Source organism: Arachis ipaensis, chromosome B6, assembly GCF_059453495.1.
Source record: "Arachis ipaensis isolate K30076 ecotype BB chromosome B6, ASM5945349v1, whole genome shotgun sequence".
NCBI lineage: Eukaryota > Viridiplantae > Streptophyta > Magnoliopsida > Fabales > Fabaceae > Arachis > Arachis ipaensis.
The window spans coordinates 37,444,527-37,469,873 of record NC_142441.1 but is presented as its reverse complement, the minus strand read 5'-3'; the positions used below and the strand labels follow the sequence as shown (position 1 = coordinate 37,469,873).

Genomic DNA, 25,347 nt, shown 5'->3' with positions numbered 1-25,347 from the left:
CGTGAAGGGTGATAAACTCAGATTTATAGGGGAGGTTCTTTCGGAATTCTGAAAGAACTTGAAGAGTTTAGAAATCTTAAGTTATGATTTCAATAAGGAGTTTTAGCTTAGAAAGTTTTATGAAGGGTGAGATGAACTTGACATTGGTTAGTTATTGGGAGAAATCTAGAAGAAGCTAAAAGTGAAACAGATGAATATGGCTTAGGCTCGAATTTGATCAGGTTCATGACCTTGTGTATGAGGGGGTGAAGGACATGATTTGGTATTGAAAATGATGTTGGAGAAAGGTACAATGAATGGTATGAGGATTGTTGAACTTGAGGGAACTTATATGAAGATAGAAGAGCAAATTTTGAGGATAAAATTTTAATTAAGGTGGGTAGAATGTAAAACCCGGTGAAATCGTAATTAATTAAATAATAAATTAAAAATGAGTGAATATGGTTAGAAAATTTAGCAATCGAAATTTGATGATTTAAATATGATATTTGGACTCAGTATATTTTTCTGAGTCGGAAAATATAGTTTTATGCGTAAAAATACGCATTGAAAATTTGACCGACAGTACTGGCTGAGATCTGTCCGGTACCACAGCTAAGAAAAGTAATTGAGTGAGAAATGTTAAAAAGTTAAATATTTGTTGTTGAGGTGGTAAAAACAATTAAAGAGCACATTAAAACGTTAATCTTAAAGGTTTTGGCTCAAAATTGGGCCAACGGACTAAACCAAGTGAACCGGACCTAAGTGGGTCCAAGACCCAACATATATGTAGCCTTATTAAGGCCATTCAGCAGCCACAACCACCCATTTTTGTGTGATTCACGTTGAAGAGAAGAGAGGGAAGAAGAGAGAAACCCTAACCTTCCTTGAAACTTCAAATCACCATAACATTCTCTTTGGAGCTCCGATTGACGAGCCGTTTACGGTCACGTGTGGCTCTCCTCGCCCTCTTTGATTCTATTTAGATATTGTGGTGAGTATTTTTCTCTCCTCTGTCCAGTTTTTGTTTTCCCTTTAAATTCGAATTTGGTTGTGGGTTTTGAAAAAATCTTGTGATTTTGTTTGTTTAGGAGTACTCTAGTATCAGTCATTGGTGAGTTTCATCAATTAATTTCGTGCGTTAAGGTAAAAAACCCTCTAACCCTCGTAATTTGTGTGTATTAGAGTATTGGGTACGCTTTTGGAACTTGGAATTTGCTTGTGGAACGGTTATTAGAGTATTGGGTACGCTTTTGGAACTTGGAATTTGCTTGTGGAACGATTGGGTAGAGCTTGGAGCTGAGACTTCGTGAGATTTCACAAGTTGAGAGCTTAAATTTGACTTTCAAGAGGTACAGTTTAAGTTTTATTTAAGTACCATGTGGTGTGATGAGAATTTCTAGGTTAAATGCCCATAGGATTAAGTTTGAATGGTGTGTTTGGTTGGAATTGATATGTAAAGATGACATGTTGTAGAGAATAATGATTTGGGTATGTATTGTGTGATTTTGCATATTTGGGTGTTGCGAAATTGAGGATTTGGATGATGATAGTATGTGTTGAATTATATATATATATATATATATATATATATATATATATATATATATATATTGAATTGATGAATTAGGCCAGAGTCTGTGAATGTTGGATCGGAGGCCAGAAAGAGGTAAGGAAGGTAAGTGGTGTTTGTATGGTGTGATGATATATGAGATTGAATGGATTTTAGATATTGAATGTGTGAATAATTAGTATGATTGTTGAGTAATGAGAAATTGAGGTGTGGAATTTGATGGTTTTGGGTAGAAATTGTGTAGATGAGGTAGGTTTGAATTTGGTTGAGTGTAAATTGGTGAATTTGGTTGGTTTGGGGTCAATTTGATAGATGAAAATGAATTTGGCTTATGAACCTTGGAAAATTTGGTGATTTCTGTTTTTAGGTAAAAAAAAAACAATTTTTGACCAACTTCAGCGGTCCGTAATTCAGTCACCGGAGTTGGGAATTCTTCAAAACTAGATTTTTATGAAAGTTCATTTAATAGACTTTCCAACGGTTCAAGAATGGTTGAAAATGAAATTTTGTGGAAAATTTTTTAAGGTTTTGAAAATTGGATTAAAAAAACTGATTTCTGCAACATATCAGATTTTCTGTTTTCTGATATAGATGCGTATGTAGCTTTTGACATGCGTACGCGTTATAGTCCAAAATTGGGATCATGCGTACGTGACATTATGCATGCATACACGACTTACTAAATTTTCACATCATGCGTACGCGAACCTTTGCATGTATACGCGGATCCCAAATTTTCTGCCTGTGCATATGCACGCCACATGTATGCGTATGCACACTTCCCAAAATATGGAAAAAATATATTTTTATGGCTTTTAACCATTCTTTTGGTCATTTAAACATTTATGAACGTCGATAAGAGTTTAGAGCCGATGAAATTAAGTATAGAGGAGCTAAGAACAAGACCTAAAGAGTGAGTTAATGAATCGAAGTAAAAAGAAACTACGTGTCGCTTGAACTTATGATGAACACACTAAATGTGAGTTGAAATTATTATGAGAATTACATAAGTAGGGATCCTGATGAGATGAAGTTTGAGAAGTGTGACGGGCACTATATCCCAGGATGAATAGATGAGTCGGGATTGAGAATTTCTCCTAGTTATTGTGGTTATAAATGAAGAGATACATGTTTAAAGCCTGCGAGGTGTACAGGGCACTTAACTCTGTGAGGTTCCCTCTGTCTGCGAGGTGTACAGGGCACTCTCCCTGTGAGACATATATAGAGTATTAACTCTGCGAGGTGTACAGGGCACTCATCCTGCGAGGCTATGCTATATAGCGAGTAAACAGCTGAGAGGATAATGTTCGGGTTAGCTACCAGATGTGTCGGGTTCTGGCAGGTAACCGACATGTGAGCTCTTGGCCAGTAGGACAGGCATACATCATATGCATATGTTTGACTTGTATGGGTTTGTCTATTTGTTTTAGATTGCTAAATCATATATGCTATGTTACCTGATTATATGCTATTTGTTCTACTTGTACCTTAATTGTGTATTACTTGTCTGTATTGCTTGTGTTTGTACAATTGAGAGGTCCCTCATGCTGGTGTCGGTTGATGCTGAGGGCTGTTGATGATCGGACTTTTGACGGTTTAGAAATTCACAAATGAATTCTCGTTGCAAGTATAGTTTCTAAACCAACAAATAATCCTTTCATACAAAAGATTTTGTTTGTCACTAGAACAAACCCCTAAAATTATAAACCGAAGTATTTAAACATCGGGTTGTTCTCCCTAGGAATTGCAACAAAGTGTTTTTGTTATTGGTTATGAGGTATTGTTTGGGGTTTTTGGAATAATAGACAAGAAATATAAATGGCAAAGGAAATAAACTAACAACTAACAAAGCTCTTGGCAAGGTATGAGAACTAGAAGTCCTATCCTAGTTATCATTCTCAATTGTGACCACAAATTGTCCATTGCTACCACTTAGTTAACCTCTAACCATGGAGAAAAGTCAAGTGGATGAATTAACTTGATTCCACAAGTCCTAGCCAACTCCCAAGGGAAAGACTAGCTTTATTGGTATCCAAATTAATTAGCAACTTCTAATTATCAATCAACAAAGGAATTAGATAACTCAAGCGTCACTAATTACTCCACCTAGGCCAAGAGGAACAAAATCTACACTAAAATCCAACCAAGCATTTCATCAAACACTTGTAAGGCATAAAAGGAAAGCAAAGTAAATTGATAACAACAATGAAATCTAACAACTACTTATTGCAAGGAATTAATAACAACAATCAAAAGAAACATAATTATTATGAATTACCTCATATTGAATTGAAAGAAAATGGAAGGAACAAGAGTAGATCTACAACAAAATATAAAAGCAACATAAAGGAAATTACAACAAAAGAATAGAGGAATCATGAATGTAACAACATAGAATTGAGAGGTAGAAGAAGAAGAAAGCATGAATTGAAACCTAGATCTAGATTATTGAACAATACCTAATCCTAATTCTAATCCTAGAGAGAAGTGAGAGCTTCTCACTCTAAAACTAACTTTCCCTCCAAAACTAACCTAAAATAAACTAATGATCAAAAGTATGTTGATTCCCCTTCAATCCTTAGCTTAAATAGCATCAGAAATGAGTTGGATTGGGCCCACAAGGCTTTTAAAATCGCTGGCCACGTGTTTGACTAAGTGAAGCATGTGCACCCATCGGTGCATACGCGTACCGTGCGCGTGCGCGCTCCTATCCGCAATGTAACTATGGAAAATCTTATATCGTTTCGAAGCCCCGGATATTAGCTTTCCAATGCAACTGGAACCGCATAATTTGGACCTCTGTAGCTCAAGTTATGGTCGATTAAGTGCGAAGAGGTCGGCTTGACAGCTTTTGGTGATTCCTTCATTTCTTCATGAGTTCTCCATTTATACATGCTTTTCCTTCATTCCCTTGATCCAATCTTTGCCTCCTAAATCTAAAATCACTTAACAAACATATCAAGGCATCTAATGGAATTAAGGTGAATTAAACTTAGCTATTTTGAGTCCTAAAAGTATGTTTTCACTCTTAAGCACAATTGAAGGAGAAGTTATAAAACCATGCTATTTCATTGAATAAATGTGAGGAAAGATTATCAAAATGCTCTAAATTCATCACAAGATAAACCCTACAAATCGGGTTTATTAGTTGTTCTTGTTGAAATGAAATGATGAGATAACTGATTAACAATGATGAATACTGAAAGAGATTATTTGAGTTTCCTGGGTAGATGCAGTGAAGTGATTTCACTTGCTCCAGGTAAAAATGTGAAGTATTGATATATAATCACTGAGTCAAATTAGCTGGTGCTGGTTTTGGTCATGGTTCTGCAATGAATTGGAAGTTAAAAAGTTTGGAAGTTGGGAAAGATGATAAATTGAAATAGACTTAGTATCCCCTAAGATAGTTGCCTAAGCTATGGATTAGTGAGAACTTAGGGTGGATAATTGATGAAAGGGAGATTAGGATGCTTAATGAGTTCTTATTATAATGCATTGTATTTATTTGTCACTTTTACCCTACTAGAAACCCATGGGTCGGGGGTTCTCATTCCGTATATATCTCTTATTTTTCAGATGCAGGTCCAGGTGCTCAGCAATGAGATGTGGTTCATCTGAGAGATGGCGAAGACCTTTGTATTCCTTCCTTTATATTTTGCTTAGAATCTCTCCACCTTTATTTTGAAAAACTTATATTTTGTATTGATCTCCATTGGAACTTGCCTGTAGAGGCCTTTATGTATCATTTGGGAGAGATTAGGAGATATTGTTATCAACTACTTTTATTACTGTACCCTAGTAGGCCTAAACTTCGCAGGTTGTGACTACTGGCTATTATATTCATGTCTATATACATATATGTACCTTGTCTTTATTCTGTTCTTCCTTATTGTTATACCATATCTTGATTCTCTATTCGAATACGTTTTATCTTCTTTTCTTCGATACTAGAGTGTTTCGATCACGATTTTATTTTGCTCCTTTTTAGGCTTCTCGTTAAATAACTCCTTTCAATCATATAGATATATATGTATTTTAATCTACCTTGTGTGTCATACCACCTTACTATCATTGACTTATAACTCGAGTATAAGAATTTGAATATTAGAGTGTTACATTGCCAATATCTCCACTTGCATAGATAGGTCTGTTAGTGTAGACTGGCACGAGAGCCTCACCTAGTGTCCATACTGGGCGACTACCTGATCCATGGGAGAAAGTGGAGGCTAAGGCTCTGGAGGTGCAGCTGCCTCAAGTGGAGGCTCAGGGACATTCACACTATCTGGGTCGGGCTCAAGTCAAGCCTTATGCGTTGGATGAGTAGGAAACGTGTGTGTAGGTCTGTCTGGATGTAACCATGACATAGGAAAGTCGTACGACATATCTGGGTCAAAATCTAGACTATCTAAGGGTGCATGAATGGTCTGTTACATAGTATATAAAATCTAACACGAGGTATCACATGGATAAAATAACTCCCAAAAATAGGATCCTTTTAAACAAATGGTTCGTACATCTCATAGAACACGAAGCCCGTCTCCATCTGTGGGGGAAAAAAGGATAAGGGGTGAGAACTTGGGAATTCTCAATAAGGGTTTCACACAACATAATTTCCTTTACCTTTGTTGATGTTAACACTTTATTTTCTCTCAGTTCTAACCAAACTCATTCGATTCACCACATTAGACAACTTAACGAATATCATAAAGTCTTAAATAAAAATAAACAAACACATTCATACACTCAACAATAACATCAAATGATTTATGCGACAAATAAATATAATGCATATCTATTCCTATACAAGCCGTGAGCTCACGTGTCGGTTTGTTGCCCGATACCCGACAATGGTCCTGAGATAGGTGTTACGTACCGCCGTTCCTACCTCAGTCAATGTCCCCTCCATGAGCGTTATATATCGCCGTCCTCATGAGGAATCTTCTTTCCGGTCTCAAGTGGGCGTTACGTATCGCCGTTTCCACTAAGCCTTATGCACAATATCTCAAGTGAACATTACGTATCACCATTACCACAAGATTATACTCAATATCATGTTCTTTAATTCAAATTATTCAATCTTCCTCAATCTTTTCTTTAATATTTATTACTCAAACCGTTAAACCTTATTCCTAAATTCCTTAAACTTTAAATTTTAGACTTTAAACCTTAAATTTTAGACTTTAATCATTCCTTCTTTCATCTTTAATCTTCAGTTTCACCTTATAAACAACATTAAAATAAACTTAAATCAACCTTTTGCTAAGACATCTTAGACTCGACTAAAGCATTCTTGAGAAATATAATTCTTTTTTTTCAAGCTTGTATACAACAAATAATCAACCTCAAACAAGCAATTAAACATACATTTTCAGTCATCAAACATCGAATTCATAAATTACATAGCTAAAATACAATTCACACAAATTAATTTAATTAAACATTTACCTTATTTTAAGTTCAAAACCGGTTTTCTTTTTGGAACTTTTAACACCAATTTTTTTACCTAGTTTTCAATTAAAATAATCAAGAAAAATCAAGTTTTCTCCGTGCATTACTTCAAGGCCGAAACTATTAACGAGAAAAGAAAGAAAAAAATAATCCTACCTCAAATTCCTTCAAAAAAAAATTGGTATGATATTGAAGAGAAGAATGAGAGAAACACTTTAATCGGTTTGGAATTTTGGTGGGAGTTTTTGTTGTGAAGTTAGCCAAGGCTAAAGTAACCATGAAGTTCCTGTTTAAAATTTTCTCTCTCGTTCTCTCTTTACTTTTGTGGGATGAAATGAAAATATAAGGAGGAGGTGGCTTTAATGAAATGAAGCCATGGCAAATTAAGGTTACAAAGATGGATTATATTATTAAAATATTATTTGGTAGATAATTACTAAAGTTAGATATATTAGATCACGTGTATTTATTTGATCAAAGTAAATATATGAGTTACTAATATATTTAATACTAAAAACATAATTATCTTGGCCATGAAAGATTTATTAGAGTGCCTTAGCATAGCTAAGTTCATCGGAGTGTCGGCCTTAATCCGTATCGGTAGATTTTGAGCTCGATTATTATATTAATAAACATATCTCAGCTTGTACTAAACCAGGTAAAATAATAACATATTAATAATATTATATTATATTATTATTAGTTGAGATGCCTGCTTTACTATACTTTTAGTAAAAATTGTTTCGTCGCAAAATCAGGTTGTTACACTCTACACTTAAAGAAAATTGTCCTCAAAATTCAGCTACCTATAAAAAGATTAGGATAGTCTGACTGCATTGTACTCTCTAATTCCCAAGTATATTCCTCTAGTCCTTCTTTTTCCCAAGCCACATTGAGTAAAGGAACTATCTTGCGTCTCAACTGTTTATCGCTTCTTTCTATAATCCTTATCGGTGATGCTGGGTAAGTAAAGTCACTTCTTAGCTATACTATTTCCGGTTGCAATACATGACTCTCATCGGTTATAATTTTTAAGTTGAGAAACATGAAAGACATCATGAAGGTTTGACAAATAGTGAGGAAGAGCGATTTGATATGCCACTAGATCGACTCTTTTAAGAATTTGGAAGGGGCCTAAGTATCAATGGTTAAGTTTTAGTCCTAATGGCTCGACCTACTCCTGTGGTAAGGGTTACTTTTAGAAAATTGTGGTCACCTTCCCCAAACTCTAAAGGTCTATGTCTATTATCATCATAGCTCTTTTGATGACTTTGAACTACTAAAATTATCACAAATTACCTTAATTTGTTTAGTCATTTCCTGAATCAATTCTGGGCCTAAGATAGTGGTTTCTCCCCCCTTCGTACCAACACAATAATGACTGACATTTCCTCCCGTATAAAGCTTCGTACGGAGCGATCCTGATACTCTATTGATAACTATTATTGTAAGCGAATTTTATCAGCGGTAGAGACCTATCCCAACTGTCTTCATGTTCCATTATACAAGATCATAACATATCTTCTAGAGTTCAGATAGTCTGTTCTGATTGCCCATCAGTTTGCGAATGATATGCTATTCTCATATGTAACTCTGTACCAAATCCCTTTTGAAAGGCTCCCCAAAATCTAGAAGTGAACCTCAGATCTCGATTAGACACAATAGTGGAAGGTACCCCGTGTAGTCGCACTATCTCTCGAATATACAGTCAGGCAAGTCTTTACAGTGTATAATCCACCCGAATTGGAAGAAAATGAGCTGATTTTGTTAATCTATCCATAATGACCCATATTCCATTGTGTCTTGTAGACATTCTGGGTAACCCTGTGATGAAATCTATCGTAATTTCTTCTCATTTCCACTATAGTATTTGGAGAGGTTGTAGAGTTTTCGAAGGCTTCAGATGTTCCACCTTTATTCTCTGATAGGTAAGGCATTTTGATACAAAAATAGCTACATCCTTCTTCATTCCCGGCCACCAAAATATTTGCTTAAGATCTTGATACATTTTTGTAACCCCACGATGCATAGAGAATCTAATTTGATGAGCTTCTACTAGTATCCTTTGTCACAAGTTTTTCGTATTTGGTATACCTATCCTGCCTTTATACCTCTACAATTCTTCCTTATCCTGGCATACGTCCCCTTGTCTTTTCTCCCTCAGACATGTCAACAGAGCCATTATTTCTAAATCTTGAGCTTGTGCTTACTGAATGGCAGTCTTGAAGTCATGATATATGCAACTGCGCCAAACAAAGTCAATATGGTGTCTCTTTCATTCCTTGTTTAAGATTTTCGAATTCCTTAACTAATTCCTCTTCTTTTATCATCATCCATGAGATACTCAAACTCTTTCTACTCAAAGCATTATCTACTACATTCGCCTTTTCGGGGTGGTAACTCAACTTGAAATCGTAATCCTTTAAAAACTTCATCCACCTACGTTGCCTCATATTAATATTTCTTTTTATCAAAGATGTATTTCAAACTCTTATGATCAGAAAAGACCTCAAATTAAACATCGTATAAGTAATGCCTCCATATCTTAAGACCAAATATAACTGTAGCTAATTCTAGGTCATGGGTTAGGTAGTTTTGATGAGCAAAAAATTAATGTGCTTAGATATTGGTAACTGCACCAAATCTTTTAAGTAATGCCACAATGAGCGGATATCGTTCCCATGAGGATCAACGGATTGAGGCAAGCAGCATCTTAAATCTCTAATTAGATTAGTCAAACCTTGGTAAAAGTATTGTGGATCTTAAATTAGAAGCAAGAACAGTGAAGAAGAGAATGAGAGAATGCTTGATGAAGTTGGAAGAAAATCAATGAATGAGTATGTTGAAGGCCTCAGAGAAGTTTGATTCTCGGAAGAATAATGCTTATGATTTCTTATTTTAACTCATGCAAAAATCTTTTCATAGCAAATCATTTGTAATCAAATTCCAATTCCTTGGTAATTTAATTTTTCTTAACCCAATTAATTGCCAATCTCTTGGTCAACTAATTAAGAGAAGAGGTGAAGAACGGTTTCGATTTTAAGCCACACAATATTTAAAAACTATCCCTAGTTGAATTATATGTCATGTATTCAAAACTAGTTCTAAATAATTAAAGATTATAAGATGAATTTCAAGTTAATTCCGAAATTAATTTTTCGAAAGTAATAATAGAATCCAAAGATAGAATCATAATATTTTCCAATACTTCAAACTATTGGCGATGAAGAACAAAACTCAATCTTGAAAAAGTAAAGAAGCATGAATTAAAATAAAGAAAACACTCACATTATAAATCCATACACCAAATAGAGCTCCTAATAACCTTTAACAATGGAGGTTTACTGACTCATGATAATGAAGAAAACTAAAGAAAAGAGAGAGATGCACATATGGTGATTCTGGATCCTCCATATTATCTCTCTTGTGAACCTTGTTCACTTATTTATATCCTAAGTTCTATCTAAAATTCAAATTCAAAACTAACCCTAATATTATCTTTAGGAATGATAATATAACTACCTACTTGAATTCAAATCAAATCTTAACAATAATTCAAATCTAATATAGAAATAAATTCTAACAACCAAATCTTTATCTTTTTAGAAAGAATTAATACTAACTAATATCTTGAATCTTGAATCTTCATATGAGATCAAGGCTTCTGATGAATGCATTATTAGAGTTGGGCCTTGGAAAATATTATATTCTGGGAGTTTTGAATCTTGGAGTGTTGGGTGTTGGCCTAATTGAGCTTCCAGTGACAAGGAAGCGCTGGGCTTGCTTCTTTCTATTTGGTTGTTGGCCTATTCATGCCAAAGAAGCACCAAGATTTGGTAAGGAGATGTCGGGCTTTGATGAGGGAGCCAGGTAGCGAGGGAATCCGAGCATTGGTGAGGGGAGCCAGGCAGTGGTGGTTGGATGCTAGGCACCCAGTTTTGATGTTTTGGGTCTGGTTGTGCCTCTTTTGGACTGTATTTGTGTTTTCTTGTTTAAAAAAGCTTTAATTCTTGATTACTTAGAGAACAAAAACTCCTTAAAACACAATAAAACTAAAAGAACTCTAAATTCTTGATTAATTTTGAAATTCCACTAGAAAACATAAGAATTTTGATTAAAATCTAAGAAAAATAATGAAAAAGAAACCTAAAAACTACTAAAGATGATAGGCATCAAGTTTCTTTCATGAGGCCTCAACTGTCGCAAAGTATATGCCACCACTTTTTCTGTTCTGCATCAATACACATCTCAATCCCTTCAGAGAAGCATCACAATATTTGAAAGGTTCTTGCAAATCTAGCAAAACTAGAACTAACGCTGTAGTCAACTTTTCTTTCAAGGTCTCAAAATTCCTTTTACACTCAGTCGTACAGACAAAAGGAACTTCCTTTCTTGTAAGATAAGTCAAAGGTAACGTTGTCTTGAAAATTCCCTGATAAATCCTTTGTAATATCCGGCTAATCCAAGAAAATTTCAAACTTCTATAACAGTCGTAGGTCGTTCCTATTGCAACACAGCTTCAACTTTTGAAAGATCCACTACTATACCTCTTTGCTTCACAACATGTCATAGAAATGTTACTTCTATTACCCAAAATTTACACTTCGACAGTTTTGCATATAACTTCTATTTCCTTAATATCTTAGTACAATCCTCAAGTGTTCCTCATGTTCTCTTTCCGTCTTGGAGTAAATGAGAATGTAATCTATAAAGACCACTACAAATTGGTCTAGATAGGGACAAAAAATGCGATTGATATAATCCATGAATATTATAGGAGCATTAGTTAGCCCAAAGGATATAACTGTATACTCATAATGACTGTACCTAGTCCTAAAAGCAGTCTTGAGTATGTCCGATTCTGTTACCTAAATCCGATGATAACCCGACTGTAAGTCTATTTTCAAAAATACCATAGCTTCCCTTAATTGATCCATCAAATCATCAATTTAGTCATAGAATAATATCTAACCCACATAAAGGCAGACAAATCAAATCATGTATAAAAGTTCTACCCTTAATGTCGAAAGACACGTGTCGACACACCAAATTGGTTTAAGCATTTTGCGATGTAGGTGTGTGAATAATTAAATTATATTTTAACTTAGAAAAGTCTAATCCCAATCTACGCGCAAAATTTATTGATGTAAAAGAATGCGTAGCACCCAAATCATACAGTACAATTAGAAGTTGAGTCTTGACACAGCACTCACCTTGGATCAGGGTGTCCGAACGTGTAGCATCATCAACCATCATAGCAAAAATCCGTCCTTCTTGCTGGCGCCTGATGCTTCCTGTGCAAGTCTTTTTGCATAATTTTTGGCCAAATGCCCAGGTTTACCACAATAAAAATAAACATTCATTCTTTGTTGACAATGTCTATTGTCATGACTCCTCCCACACTAGCCACATACAGGACTTGACTGAGCCGCTTGTGGTTGTTTGCCAGTATCTTGCCTTGGCTTGTCACTATTTCCGCTATTAGGACGAGCAAAAACATTACCACCTTGTTGGTTTCAATGTTGTGGTGGTCCAGTTGACTTAAAATTCCTTCTTTAAGTGGTCATATATCTATTAAAACTCATTGGAGGTAATTCTTGTCGGTTCATCCTTGCGGATGCTTCCTTTCGTGCACAATCTTCTATCCGTAGGCTCTTAGTAACCAATTCAACAAAGTTTTGTATTTCCATCGGAACCACAGTGTTCATCAAATCTTCACGAAGTCCTTCTTCAAATTTCAGGCACTTCCATTCTTCAAGCTCTACCGGGGTTCCTTGAAAGATTCTGGAGAAATGAAACAAGTCTTCAAATTTGCACGTATATTCTGCCACTAATATACTTCCTTGCTTTAGCTGCATCAATTCCATTTCCTTAGCATCTTGCATTATTCGTGGGAAGTATTTCTTATAGAACTTAGTTTTAAATACAGTCCATGAGATCTCTGCATCCTCTTATTGCAATAGACTCTGAATTCCTTGCCACCAGCATTGGGCATTGCCTTCTAACATATAAGATGCAAATTTCACATATTGCCCTTCCAGTACATGCTAGGCCTACAACGAGCTTTTTATACTGCGGAACCAATTACCAGCTTCAGTTGCAATAATTGTTCCTTTAAACTGAGGCAAATTCACTTTTAAAAAAGCAACCGTAGATATAGGCCTATCATAACCAACCAGATCAGCTTCATTGTCACCATTGTTATTCCCATTTTGTTCTCCCAAATGGTCAACTGTACTGGTAGTAACAGTCGCCGTTTCACGCACAGTCTCAGCCATGGTATTCATCGTAGCCATGAAAGTGTCCGTATCCAGTACAAGAACGTCACTGGGACATTACAAGAAAAATGAGGAGTACCGTTGGATTTACCGATTAAATGCATCTGACGATATAAACGATGCGGAAAGATGTTTACCGAAGGATTTTTTTTTCCCATGCGTGCAAGAAGCTTGTTGTACCTCTCTTTAGACTGCTGAGCTTGTTGGTGAAGCTCCTATGTGAGCTTCTACTCCTGCTCTCCCAAATGAACGACTTCTTCGAGATTGGCAGGACTAGTGGCAGAGGCAGAGGCAGATGAAGCCGCCAATATGGAGGTGCGGAGGCTGCTGGCGAAGAATGACCCAAACCCATATATGCGATTCTTGTAGAGCTCAGAGGCAGAGTCTCCCAAACCCTATCAAAGGCAGATGAAACCATCGCTCTCTGGTTTTAGTAGGAATCTTCGTGTAGCTTGGCCATGGATTGTCATACATGGACTTAATCACATTGGAGATCTCCTGTGCACATGCATTGTTGTTTGGTGCAAACCTATCAATAAAAAACTTAAGATTAGCAAACACAAAATTTTACAAATTTAAAATAGATTGTGGATAAAAAAACATTAAAATAGTACTGCACCGACATGACATCAGGCCAAATCGTCATTCATATAACAGGCGGTGGTAGAGGGGCATCTAGCTGGGAGGCATTAGAGGATTCTAGCACCGTTGTCTCTGTCGCTAGAGTTGGAAGGGCATATCAGAAGGAGCCACGTAGTTGGGTTCGGGACCATGATGAACTGCTGGTCCGATGGACCCGCCTATGATGTCACAGGGGTCGACAGGGTAGTCGGGACAGAGGACGATGACTAAGAAGTCCTGGGGTACCAATTAACATTAATCAACATATACAACACAAATCCTTCAATATTTATATTATTTCAAAAAAATTTGACATAACCTCCCCTAAAATTGGACATATATCCACCTTTGTAGTTCTCACAATTTCAGCCAACCTCAATCCATCACATTAGTCAAAACTCAATTAAATTCACCAAATCTAAAGATATTAATACACATACAAAAGACAACATTAATTTATAGTGAATTTGTGAAAAAGTAAAGTTTTAAAGTGTGATATGTAGTGATTGAAAGTAAGTTCACAAACAAACCAATGTGGCATTAGGAAACGTTAGAAGTTGAAGTTTGGGAAGTTGAAGCTCTGAAGTTAGTACGAGATCAGTGTGCCGACGTTAAGCACGTCGTTTTAACCCCAACCTATTTTATAACCTTTTTCCGCCTTGCTTTATCATTGCATGTTTGAACCATGTCATCTTTTGCATCAAGCTTGCCTTATAACCTCTGTTTTGCAATCACACTCCTACCCTTATATATATATATATATGAGTGCTAAGGTTCTATGCTTTCTCCATAAAGTTTTAAAACCATGTAATAATTTCTATAATAAGCTAATTTTCAAGGAGGAAAATTTTTATAAGTGGGGTAGATGTAAGACCCCAAATTTTTGAAAATTAAATAGTAAGTTATTTTTAATTCATTATGTTTGTCAATATTTTTATTTCAAGAAAATTAATTTCCTAAAAATAATTAAATTATATTTTATGATACTTCAAGTTTAAAATATATTTGTATCTATAAAATTTTCTAAATAATTGAGTATTTTCATATTTAAAATTTAAAATTTTAATAATTGAAAATAATGAGAATTTTATTCCATTTAAATTGAATAATTGAAGGTTTTGATTAATTTTATGAATTTAAAAAAATTATTTATTTATTTCTAATTTTAAATTAGAGCACTTAATTAAATTTAATTTGTAAGTTAAAAAGATAAATAGTATTCTTAAAGTTAATTATATTGGATTAAATTTGGTTTTAAATTAATACTCTATCCAAACCCTAATTTCCAAATCAAAACACTAATTTCACCCTAATTCTCAAATTGGAATCCATAACCCTAAACCCCATTTTCCTTCCATCAGCAAACAAAAGCTCCACACATAAGCACCCATACTTCCATGAACGAAGAAGGAGAGAGATCCGAGAGGAAGAGAGGGAAGAGCGTCGCTGGAGGGGGCCTGGCACCGCCGCCGCCACTGTATTAAAGGAAGACCAGAACTGAGGGACGGAACCGCACGAGGAGAGGGAGGCGTAACCATTTCGTGGATCCATGTCGTCATCGCCATCGTCGTCGAGGTCTTCATTGTCGCCGTCCAGGAGGTTCGCGAACAGAGGGAAGACGCGTCGTTCTGCCCAGAGCCACCGCGGGAAGGATCACTGTTTAACGCCGCTGTGACTCCTGTCGCCGCCAGATCTGTCGCCGTCACCTCAAGATGTTGCCGCCGTCGAGCTTCGAGGAGAGAGAAGAAGCTCGCGGAGAAGGAGAAAATGCAATGGGACTCCGCTGCTGCTGCTTCCATGGGCCGTCGTTCTTCCGGCCGCTGTTGTGGTTGTAGCCGCCGTGCATGGTCGCCGGGAGCAGCGTTGACACCGCCGGAGTTCGCTGCTGGAGCTGCGGCTACTTCGTTCTAGGTTCCTTTCTTCGCAGTAAGTTGTTCTTGCCTTGAAACCATCGCCACTAGCATATAAGTATTTTGTTATGTTTGGTTAAAGATTCTGATATTTTGGTAACGTAGGGTTGGGTTTCGGTTGTTACATGTCGCACTTAGAGTTGCGGTTGCTGCTACGGATAGTGGGTGAAGCTGTGGTTGTGGCTACCGCTGTCGTGGGCCAAGAAAGAGGGGTTTTGATGCGCTGTATAGCTGCTGGGTTTCGACTAGTCGAGGTAGGAGTTTTTCTTAATACTTATTTTCTATTATGGAATTGTTATAAATAGATTTGATATAAAAAACATATTCTTATGATTATGTGGGTCTTATGGATGTGTTTGATTGCTTGATGAAATTATTCATTACTTGAGTGGTGTTTGGTTGTTGATTAAGATGAATTTGGAAATTTGATTTGATTGAATATTATGAAAAATGATTTTCTTGATTTTGGAGTTAATTTGATATTGAAAATGAATCAGTATTGGAATTTGTTTTTGTTGATTTATCAAAAATGATATTTGAGAATTGAAAATAGTTTGAGAATATTGGATTTGGTTTGCTGGATTTATCCAAAGTCATTTTTGAGAATTGAAAATGGTTTGAAATAATGAAATTAGTCTGATTTTAGAAATGATTTGAAAAGAGTTTGAGAAATGGTTTGTTGGGACCTTTGAAGGATGGCAAAGTTTGAATTTTAGAGGGAATGTTGCCGAAATTTCTATAAAAATTGAAAGTTTCGTTTGAAGTGATTATTTAGAAAGATTTATATTTTTAATTATTTTATAATTTGATTTTGAGTTATTAAGAAAAGGATTTCGTTTTGAATTTGATTTATTTAGAAAAGAATGAATTATGTTATGAATTTGAATTATTGATGAACGGAATAAGAGGTGTGATGAGAATGAGTGTGAGAATGAGGAATGATGATAATTGAAATTGAATGAAGAATGAGGAGGATTGATTTTAAAGTATGATTTTTGAATGAATTGAATGATATTGAGAATGGATTTGAAATTGAAATTAAATTTAATTGAGATACCTGGATAGTAACAAGGGTTGTGGTTCATCCCACTTGCTTTGGGTCAGTGATTGTGATGCCTAGGTAGTAGCAGCAGTAGTGGATTATTCCACTTGCTCCAGGTTGAGTTCTTAAACACCCGCCTGAGTAGTAGCAGCAGTTGTGGTTTATTCCACTTGCTCTGGGTTAAGCAAGTAGTAGTAAGAGGGTTGTGGCTCAGACCCACCTGCTCCGCGATGGGGTGTTTTTGTCCAAGGTTAACTACCAGGATATGTCCGGTTGGCTATATAACTGACAGATGATATCATCAGCCGTAGGACAGACATGCATCATGTGCATTTATATGCATTGTTTAGTTTGAATTTGTTTTTGTTTACCTAATTGCTTAACTGTTATTAACTGCTATTTGAGTTATTTGCTGTAACAAATATCTATACATGTGCTTTCCATGTTTGTTTTGTCTGTGTTTCCTCTGGTGTGGTATTTTTGAGATTGAGTATTGCTACTGAATTGATGAAAGTGTTGGTTGATTGCGTGATGGGTAGGAGATCGTGATTGGTTTCTGATTGAAGTTTAGTTAAATATGAAAAATCAAACTGGTTCAGCACAGACTTAATGAACCTATGCTTGGAACTGGTTGGTCATTTATACAGCCTAGGAAACTTTTTAAGATTTTCTTATACGAAAAGATAGATTTTGGACTTTGGTTAATTAACTTATTTCTTTCAAAATGGTTTTGGATTTTTTTTTTAAATGTTAAACCGTTGGTTTTCAAAAGATTCATAAGATAGCGATAATCACAGAGCTTGAAAACAGTTTTCTTTTTCTAAAATATTTTCTTATGACAATTCTGAAAATCCATGGTGAGACCATGTGGTGCGGAGTTTTTGATAAGTTCTTAGATACCTTATTTCTGTTTGTATACACATGTTATAGATTTTCCTCGCATATATTATTATAATTTTGTAAGAGGGATAGGAATTGTATGTTTTGTATCTATACTATATTTATAAGCTACTTATGTAAGAAGTTTTGTATATATGTATATGCTTGTTTGTTTTCAAGATAAAGTATTTTTCCGATTTTTTAAACAAAAAAAAACAACAATACGATTTCAAGTCAAAAGCTCATACTTTATTATTAACTATACATAAGTCATCATAATACTTCTCCCTGTCAAAGTGGCGCAGTCGAAAGCGTGACATTTTGATAGTAAGGATGTTATAGAAATTTCTAGAATTAGGTAACTGTTGAGATCGTAGTTTAAAGGATTTTTTATTTTGATTAGTACCATTTGCATCTAAATAATGGAGGGACAAATTACTATGAATGCATTATTCCTATTAGTGTCTTTAACTTTTTATTGAGCTTCTTAATGTATTCAATGTTAGTGCTTTTGATTTCATTTTAGAAAGGAATTATTTTATGCATTAAGAAAAAATTGTATTCACTGTGTTTATCTCTCTAAAATTATTTTTATATGAAAATTTTGACTTAGAAATTATTGAATTTAAATATTTAAAATTATATATTAAATTTTTAATAATTTTATTTAACTAAATCGGTTGAACCTGATTGAACTCCAGTCGAACCATTAAACCAGTAAATCAATTGTCTCACCAGTTTATTGATCGGTTTGGTTCTTGCAACCTTGACAAATACACTACACAGGACCGATTTCTCCATTTCTTTGATTTTCCTTCAATTCCAAGCTCAATGTTATATTCCAATTGCTCCAATCTATTCTCTAGCATCATCATTCTTCCTTCAATATCATTGTCATCTTCATGCCCAAAATGTTTAGAAATCATTTCATCTAACCAAACGAAATAGTTGCAGACTTTCAGTGAAGTCGCTCCATCTGCAATTGCCATTATTGTGAATACAACTTGTTAAAGCACACAAGAAGTTGAATATATCAATCGAAGATGGAAACACACTTACACGATAATAGGAACAACCGAGGAAAATCCTGTCTGTGTTCTTCAATGTCCCAAATCCTTGCATGATTGTATAAGTTCCACGCTTGCATTTAGGGTGTTGGAACTTGGCCTTCTTCTCCTCACTAGCATTACTACTCGAACACAACATAGTCTTCCATTACTACTCGAACACAACATAGTCTTCCTCTAGCCACAACGCGTGTGAGAGGTTGAAAATTGCTCTCAACCGATCATGATCACTGCTAGTGTTAGGGTTAAAAAAAAGAGTGGGATTTCACATCAAAATGCAAATGACTTTTACGCAGAACAACGTCGTTTTGCTGACTGTGTAGGGACTTAATAGTCCCAACGAATGGGCAACATTCCACGTAAGATGTGTCCAGACCATATCACACCTTAAACGTTATACCTCAACTTTTTCAAATGACTCTGAACGAAAACACCCGTGAAAGGGCTTATTTGTCTGACAAAATAGATGGACAGAGACCAATTTGACATTTTTTAAAGATTAGGAGATGGGTAGTCTAATTTTAAAAAGGACAGAGACCAAAAAAGATATTTCCTCTTTTTTAAAAGAACACTTTGGTGATCTCGAAATATATGCAAAACCCTTCTCGAAACATTTTTTAGAAGAATAAAAAATATTAATCAACACTTGCACACCGAACACAATTGCATTAGAAAGAAATGATCCATTAAAATAGCCGAAAAAACCATAAAAAAGAAATTTATAAACCCTAACATATCTTCTAGTTGCTAATTTACCACCTGAGGCTTGAGCAATCTTAATTTAAGTTTCAGACACAACCCTATGATCTAGAAGGCTGGATCACCATAACCACCACCTCCACCTCTACGGTAACTACCTCCCCCGTAACCGCCACCACCACCGAAACCTCCGCCACCACCCCGAGGTCCAGAAGGCCTATCATTTGCATAGCTCACCCTGATCACTCGACCATTTAGATCCTGAAGAAACAGTGCATATCAGTAAGGCAAACCATCTATTATGTCAAAGTTTGGTACGAACAAGAAAGCATTCCAAGTTCCAACCTGCCCATCCATTGCAGTGAGTGCTGAGCTTGCAGACTCGTCACTTGAGAAGTTGACAAATCCGAAACCTCTTGATCTTCCGGTGTCTCTATCAGTGACCACCCTTGCTGTAAACAAACAAAATCAGGAAAAAAAATATCATCTCAGTATTCCAAACCAGAACAGTATCAGGCATAGTACACGTGTAAAATCTCATCTCATCTTTATCAGAGTTTTAAGACTAACCAACCCAAGGAAACCCATTCATCTCACCATTTGCGGGATAGCTCCGCTCACTCATTCACTAGAAAAATCCAGAACTCTCGTAACAATTAAGCAAGTGATCAGAGATCCCCTGCCTGAATTGATTATAGCAAACATAATCGTAATGCATGTTAGGTTCCTAACGGAATATCTAACTGTCAATGAAGTGCTGTGATGATACCAAAGCAAACTGGAAAACACGTGACCAAATTTGTGCAATATAAATACCACAGGAGAAGGTGAACTCACCATCAACCACATCCCCAAAGCCAGAGAATGCATCCCGAAGAGACTGGTCATCAACTCCATATGAAAGGCCTAGAAATGCAAAATCCAGCATAAGTAATTAGGGTAAAAAAGAAATCAGTGAACAGATATGTAGTTTATCTTGATAACTACGTTTTCAACAATAGTTAAATACCCCCAATGAAAAGCCTGCTTGAGGACATGCAGCGAATATAATTGAGCATTGATGGAGCAGATGCTAATCTGCTTCCGGAAGCACTTTGTCTCAAGAAATTTCCAAGCTTGTTACACAATGCCATGATGATTTAACCAAGCTTCACGCCTTCAGTGTTCCCTAAACCACCATATAGACCCACTATTATTATTATCAATAATCACACTAGCTACAAGAACTGAATGAAAAATTATACCACTTTACCAGTTTTATTTATATATTATGATGACACACATAAGAACAAAACGCAAACACACAAATTTCATTTAACAGGTATGCCATCATATCATAGAGAACCATCTAATCAATAATCACACTTACTAAAACAACTGAATGGAAAATAATACCACGTTACCAGTTTAAACAAGACAGCAAAAAAGAGGGAAAAAATACATTTCAATTGTAAAATTAAGAATTTCCACAAACATTTAGCAGAGATAGAAAACTCAACAATATAACAGCAACTAAAGACTTGGTAAAAAGAAAACAATCAGTAAAAATTTAAAAAAAAAAAAAAACTTGAAAATAATAAAGTATAAACACACTGACGCAAAACAATGCCTGATGATCTTGCTGGACGGCGACGAAGACGATTCTCCTCTGACGCGACGAAAAAGGCGACGCTTCTGCCTCTGACGATAATCCTCAGGCGCGCGACGACGGCTCTGCGCTGACCTTGAGAGTGAGAGGGGAAAGCAGTGACAGGGGAGGAGCTTGGCGGTGAGAGGGGAGGAGGGCGGCGGGCGGCGGACGGCGGTGAGAGGAGAGCGAGAGAGAATCTGTGAAAGGGTTTGAATTTTGCTGGTGCAGAGAATCTGAGAAGAGAGGTAGTGACGGCAGTTATATTTAGGGTTTCCCAAAACTATATATACATAGATTAGAGTACTAAAAGTCCAAAACTGACGAAAAATTACGAGGCTGAGAGTATTTATAATGCTTAGTTTTAATTTCATTTTATTTTAGATTTTACAAGGAGTCACATAAATATTTATGGAAATATATGTTATAAGATTTAATTTAAAATTTAATATAAAATTTATCATTTTAATTTTTTTATGTTTGGTCTTACTTTAATTTATATTTAAATTATTTTTAATAATTTTAATTAAATTTAAAAATTTAACTAAAATAAAAATTACTAAATTACTAAATTTTGAATTATATATCATAAATATTATACACTAAAAATCATTTGCAATAGAAAAATTAGAATTTTGGGAATATGAAAATTGAGGATTTTGTGTATTTAAATTGGGACAAAAATTAAAATTTTGTAAATAATTGAGAAAAGAATTTACGTTAAATTAATTCGGATCTATTTTTCTACCAAATTGATAAGAAGATAATAAAAAAATAGAGTAATAAAATTCAGGCTGAGTAAATTTAATTTATTTGAGTATATTTTAATTAGATTTTTGTTAAGTTTAATTATTATGTTGGTCCCTATAGTTTTATCAAATTATTTTTTTTTTTCTTTTCAATTAGATCTCTATACCATATCAGATTTTGTAACTAAGTTCGTACCGTGACAAAAATGTTGAAATTAATAAAATATTCTATTAAACTATATAGAATATTCAGTCAAGTGTTAGACATATTTGTTTTGTTTAATAGAATATTATGTTAATTCTAACATTTTTGTTACGGTAAGGACTTAATTACAAAATCTGAAATGGTATAGCGTATAGGGACTCAATTGAAAAGAAAAAAAAAAGTAGAGGAACCTAATTGAAAATTCAATAAAACTATAGGGACCGACATAGTAATTAAATCTTTTGTTACAACGTGAATTTAATGGAAGTTTAATGGATTATATAAGGCGGCATCATTTCACTCATCTTTTTTCAAAAGGATATGGTATTTTCTTACTGATATCAGTATCATTTCAAAGATGATATCCAATACAAATTTCAATTTTAAATCATTTCATTTTATTTAATGTAGAAGTCAAAAGTGACACCCAAAATTAATTTCATTAGAGTTCACTCTTAAATTCTAACCCTATCACATTCTCGTTCTCCAATCCTATTTACCACCCCCAATTTCTCAATCTCTCTTTGATTACCAGACTCCGGTGAATGGATTTGTAGCCGACGAGTGCGATGTTGCGTGGCGGTTCCAGAACAAAAGGAGGAAGTCGTGGTGGAAGGAAGTATTGCAACTTCTGGCTGATGGCATTCAAATACCAATGCACGGTGGAACCCTCACCCCATTCCACTCCTTCAATGTTGCCGCCACAATCTTTGATTTTGCTTCCTCTGGTGGTTCTTTATCTTCATTCCCATGAGGTCGCGGTACTCTATCGTCGAGACCTTGTGCAGCGCTGGGAAGTCAGAGGCTAAAGCAGGGTGTTCTGGCGGTGTCGGAATCGGCGGGAGAGCAGAAGATGTTGCTAACAAGGAACAGGATGATGCCGATGAGGTGGTCGCGAAAGGTGCCGACGGCAAAGATGACAACAGAGATTTCATAGCTGTCGCTAGCAAGGAACTTGGCATTCCAGGTAGGGTTGTGGCTGCCGACCTTGTCGACTCGGGTTCGAGCTTGGTGGAGGAGTCGATCCATGTGAGGGCATAGGTTTGGAGCCTCCGCATGGAGACAGATCAAGTTGATCTCCAATATTTTCTCCTACATCTTCGTCGACGACGCCATTCTCTCTCTCTACAATCTTACTACACCGCCATCTTTCATTCTTTTCAGTATTATTTAGATTTTGAGCATCTGAAGGAGGTAGTTTCCATTGTGGAAGAAGGTGAAGAGGATTGGAGAATGGGAATGTGATAGGGTTAGAATTTGAGAGTGATTATGTTAGGATAGAAGGGTAATTTAAAAATTTTTATTAGTTTTTTAGGGTTTGGATAAATTTGTCTATCCAACCGCATTTTTTATGGTTACAATTAGTTTTAATTTTTTTATGTTCAGATTTGTCAGCGTCATAATCTTTCATAATTAGTTTTGGCACTTTAGTGTATGTGCGTGTATATATATACACGGATATTATACGGGTACCTATGATGCACGGATATAGGACAGGACATCTAGGACATGACACAACATGGAACACACAAATTTTAAAATCTTATAAGACTCAGAGACACAATATTATATAATATAAAGTATTTTTAGATGAATTACAATAATATTTTGATATTTTATTGATATTAGAATATAAAATAATTTTTTAACTATTTTTAATATTTTTTTAATTATATAAAGTATTTAAGATATTTTTGTTTTAATAAATAATAATATATATTATTTCTAAACTCATTTCGAGAATACATGTTAATAATAAAACTGGACACTCTAACATGTGATGGTATTTAAGTGTGTCCAACTATATCAGAAAAGAATTTTCTATTTTTTATTAATACGTGGTTAGACACAGCAGACACGCATATCAGACGAATATCGATGAGTGTTGTATCCAAAATATGTCTGACACGCGGATAAAGCAACATGACAAATTAAATATTCGTAATTACAATCTACAAACCCTAATCTCAACCTCCTAATCTGAAACTCCTACCATCACCCTAATGTCTCACTTTAATCTTAGCCATTGTTAAGTGCCACCACCATCTCTTACCTTACCTTCTCCTATGGCATAGTTCTTTAACAATAACATTCAATTCTTTAAAAAAATACACAAAAATTAGATCTAGAATGAGAAAGAGAACAAGATTTAGAAGGAGGGAAGGAATGACAAATCTAGATAAGGCAGAGATCAAGAGAAAGAGAAAGAGATCTATTACTTCATCTTCCTTTTGCCACTTCTTTGTCCTTCTTTATTTTTTTCATCCATTTCACCATCTGGCATCTTGGAACCCTCCCTCTTCTACTTATGCCATGGCTTTTCTGGCTCTCGTGTTCTAGTTCTCACTAGCAATTTCAGCTTTTTTTTATTGGTGTCTCTACATGCATTGTCAATGTTATTGTTATTAGTATTTTGAAGTTGGCTTCTCTGTCACTTCTACTATCTCCGTTATTTTTCTCTACTACACAAATTCCTTCTACTTTTGTATCTCTATTTCATTCTTGATTTTAAGTTATTAATTTTTTTCATACCTTGGTATATTTACTACATTCTTCTGTTGTAATTGAGAGAGGGCTCCAATTTCTTATTTTTTTTTAATTAAATGCGCTTTGTATATGAAAGAATTTTGAGAGTGATGAAAGATTAATGAGAGGTAGGAAAGTAAAACAAATATGAGAAATTACCATCTCATAAAAGCTGTTAGTCAATTCAGCATTTTTCGTCTACAGAAAGGGAATCACTTGATAAATGATCATTTTTGTCATGTTTAACTATCTTTAAAGGGTTTTTGTTGTTTCCACTTTTCACGATTATTTTGTTATCGACAAAATATTTTGGATATTCTTTTGGCATTTGAATCTATTTTTTTAAAAGTACTAATTTTTAACTGACGTGACACATATGATTAAGAATGATGTGTATTTATGTAAATATCCAATTCTTTTATTGGTTTAGTTTTTTTCTCTTTAATAGCACCATTGGATATTTGAGAAAAATTTAAAAAGTTTAAATATTTATCAATTTTGTTCCAATATGGGTCTATCGATTAATGCTTAATAAAACTCCACAAAGTTCACTCATTAGCTACAAACACTTTTTGAGGAATTCATAGCTGTAAAAAGTCCAATATAGTAACCCCAAAACTCTTCGTATTCGACCTGTCTCAAGAACTAGGTTAGATCTTGTTAGCCAAAATGAGTCCTCTAACCCGTTATCTAACCCGACTAGGGGAGCATCCTGGAAGCTCCCTACTCGCAAGAAAATCACAT

The 25,347-nt window shown here is 35.2% G+C and overlaps 2 protein-coding genes across 4 annotated transcripts; both read right to left on the bottom strand.

Moving 5' to 3' along the window:
- Positions 1–13,996: 13,996 nt before the first annotated feature.
- On the bottom strand, positions 13,997–19,018 carry LOC110263292 (uncharacterized). Its single transcript, XM_021104406.2, has 3 exons — positions 18,790–19,018; positions 18,466–18,706; positions 13,997–14,136 (listed from the first exon to the last, which is right to left on the bottom strand). The coding sequence occupies exons 1-3, from the start codon at positions 18,875–18,877 to the stop codon at positions 14,127–14,129; spliced, it is 339 nt and encodes a 112-aa protein (XP_020960065.1). The 5' UTR covers positions 18,878–19,018; the 3' UTR covers positions 13,997–14,126.
- Positions 19,019–19,443: 425 nt separating this feature from the next.
- LOC107648637 (glycine-rich RNA-binding protein 2, mitochondrial) lies at positions 19,444–21,445 on the bottom strand. Of its 3 annotated transcripts, none has more exons than XM_016352437.3 (5): positions 21,094–21,445; positions 20,506–20,664; positions 20,334–20,402; positions 19,842–19,948; positions 19,444–19,757 (listed from the first exon to the last, which is right to left on the bottom strand). In XM_016352437.3, exons 2-5 carry the CDS (start codon positions 20,627–20,629, stop codon positions 19,605–19,607), a joined length of 453 nt encoding a protein of 150 aa, XP_016207923.1. In that variant the 5' UTR covers positions 20,630–20,664; positions 21,094–21,445; the 3' UTR covers positions 19,444–19,604. The 3 variants fall into 3 exon arrangements, with proteins under 3 accessions (XP_016207923.1, XP_016207925.1, XP_016207924.1); XM_016352439.3 differs by having other exon boundaries at positions 21,106–21,445; XM_016352438.3 differs by having other exon boundaries at positions 21,090–21,382.
- Between the last annotated feature and the right edge of the window lie 3,902 nt (positions 21,446–25,347).

Coding starts and splice junctions, on each gene's coding strand:
- LOC107648637 (XM_016352437.3), bottom strand. CDS start 20,629: ATGGCATTGTGTAACAAGCTTGGAAATTTCTTGAGACAAAGTGCTTCC. Junction 20,403..20,505: donor AAGCAGGCTTTTCATTGGGG/GTATTTAACTAT, acceptor TTGCATTTCTAG/GCCTTTCATATGGAGTTGAT. Junction 19,758..19,841: donor TCACTGCAATGGATGGGCAG/GTTGGAACTTGG, acceptor CTGTTTCTTCAG/GATCTAAATGGTCGAGTGAT.
- LOC110263292 (XM_021104406.2), bottom strand. CDS start 18,877: ATGCAAGCGTGGAACTTATACAATCATGCAAGGATTTGGGACATTGAA. Junction 18,707..18,789: donor TCGGTTGTTCCTATTATCGT/GTAAGTGTGTTT, acceptor TGGCAATTGCAG/ATGGAGCGACTTCACTGAAA.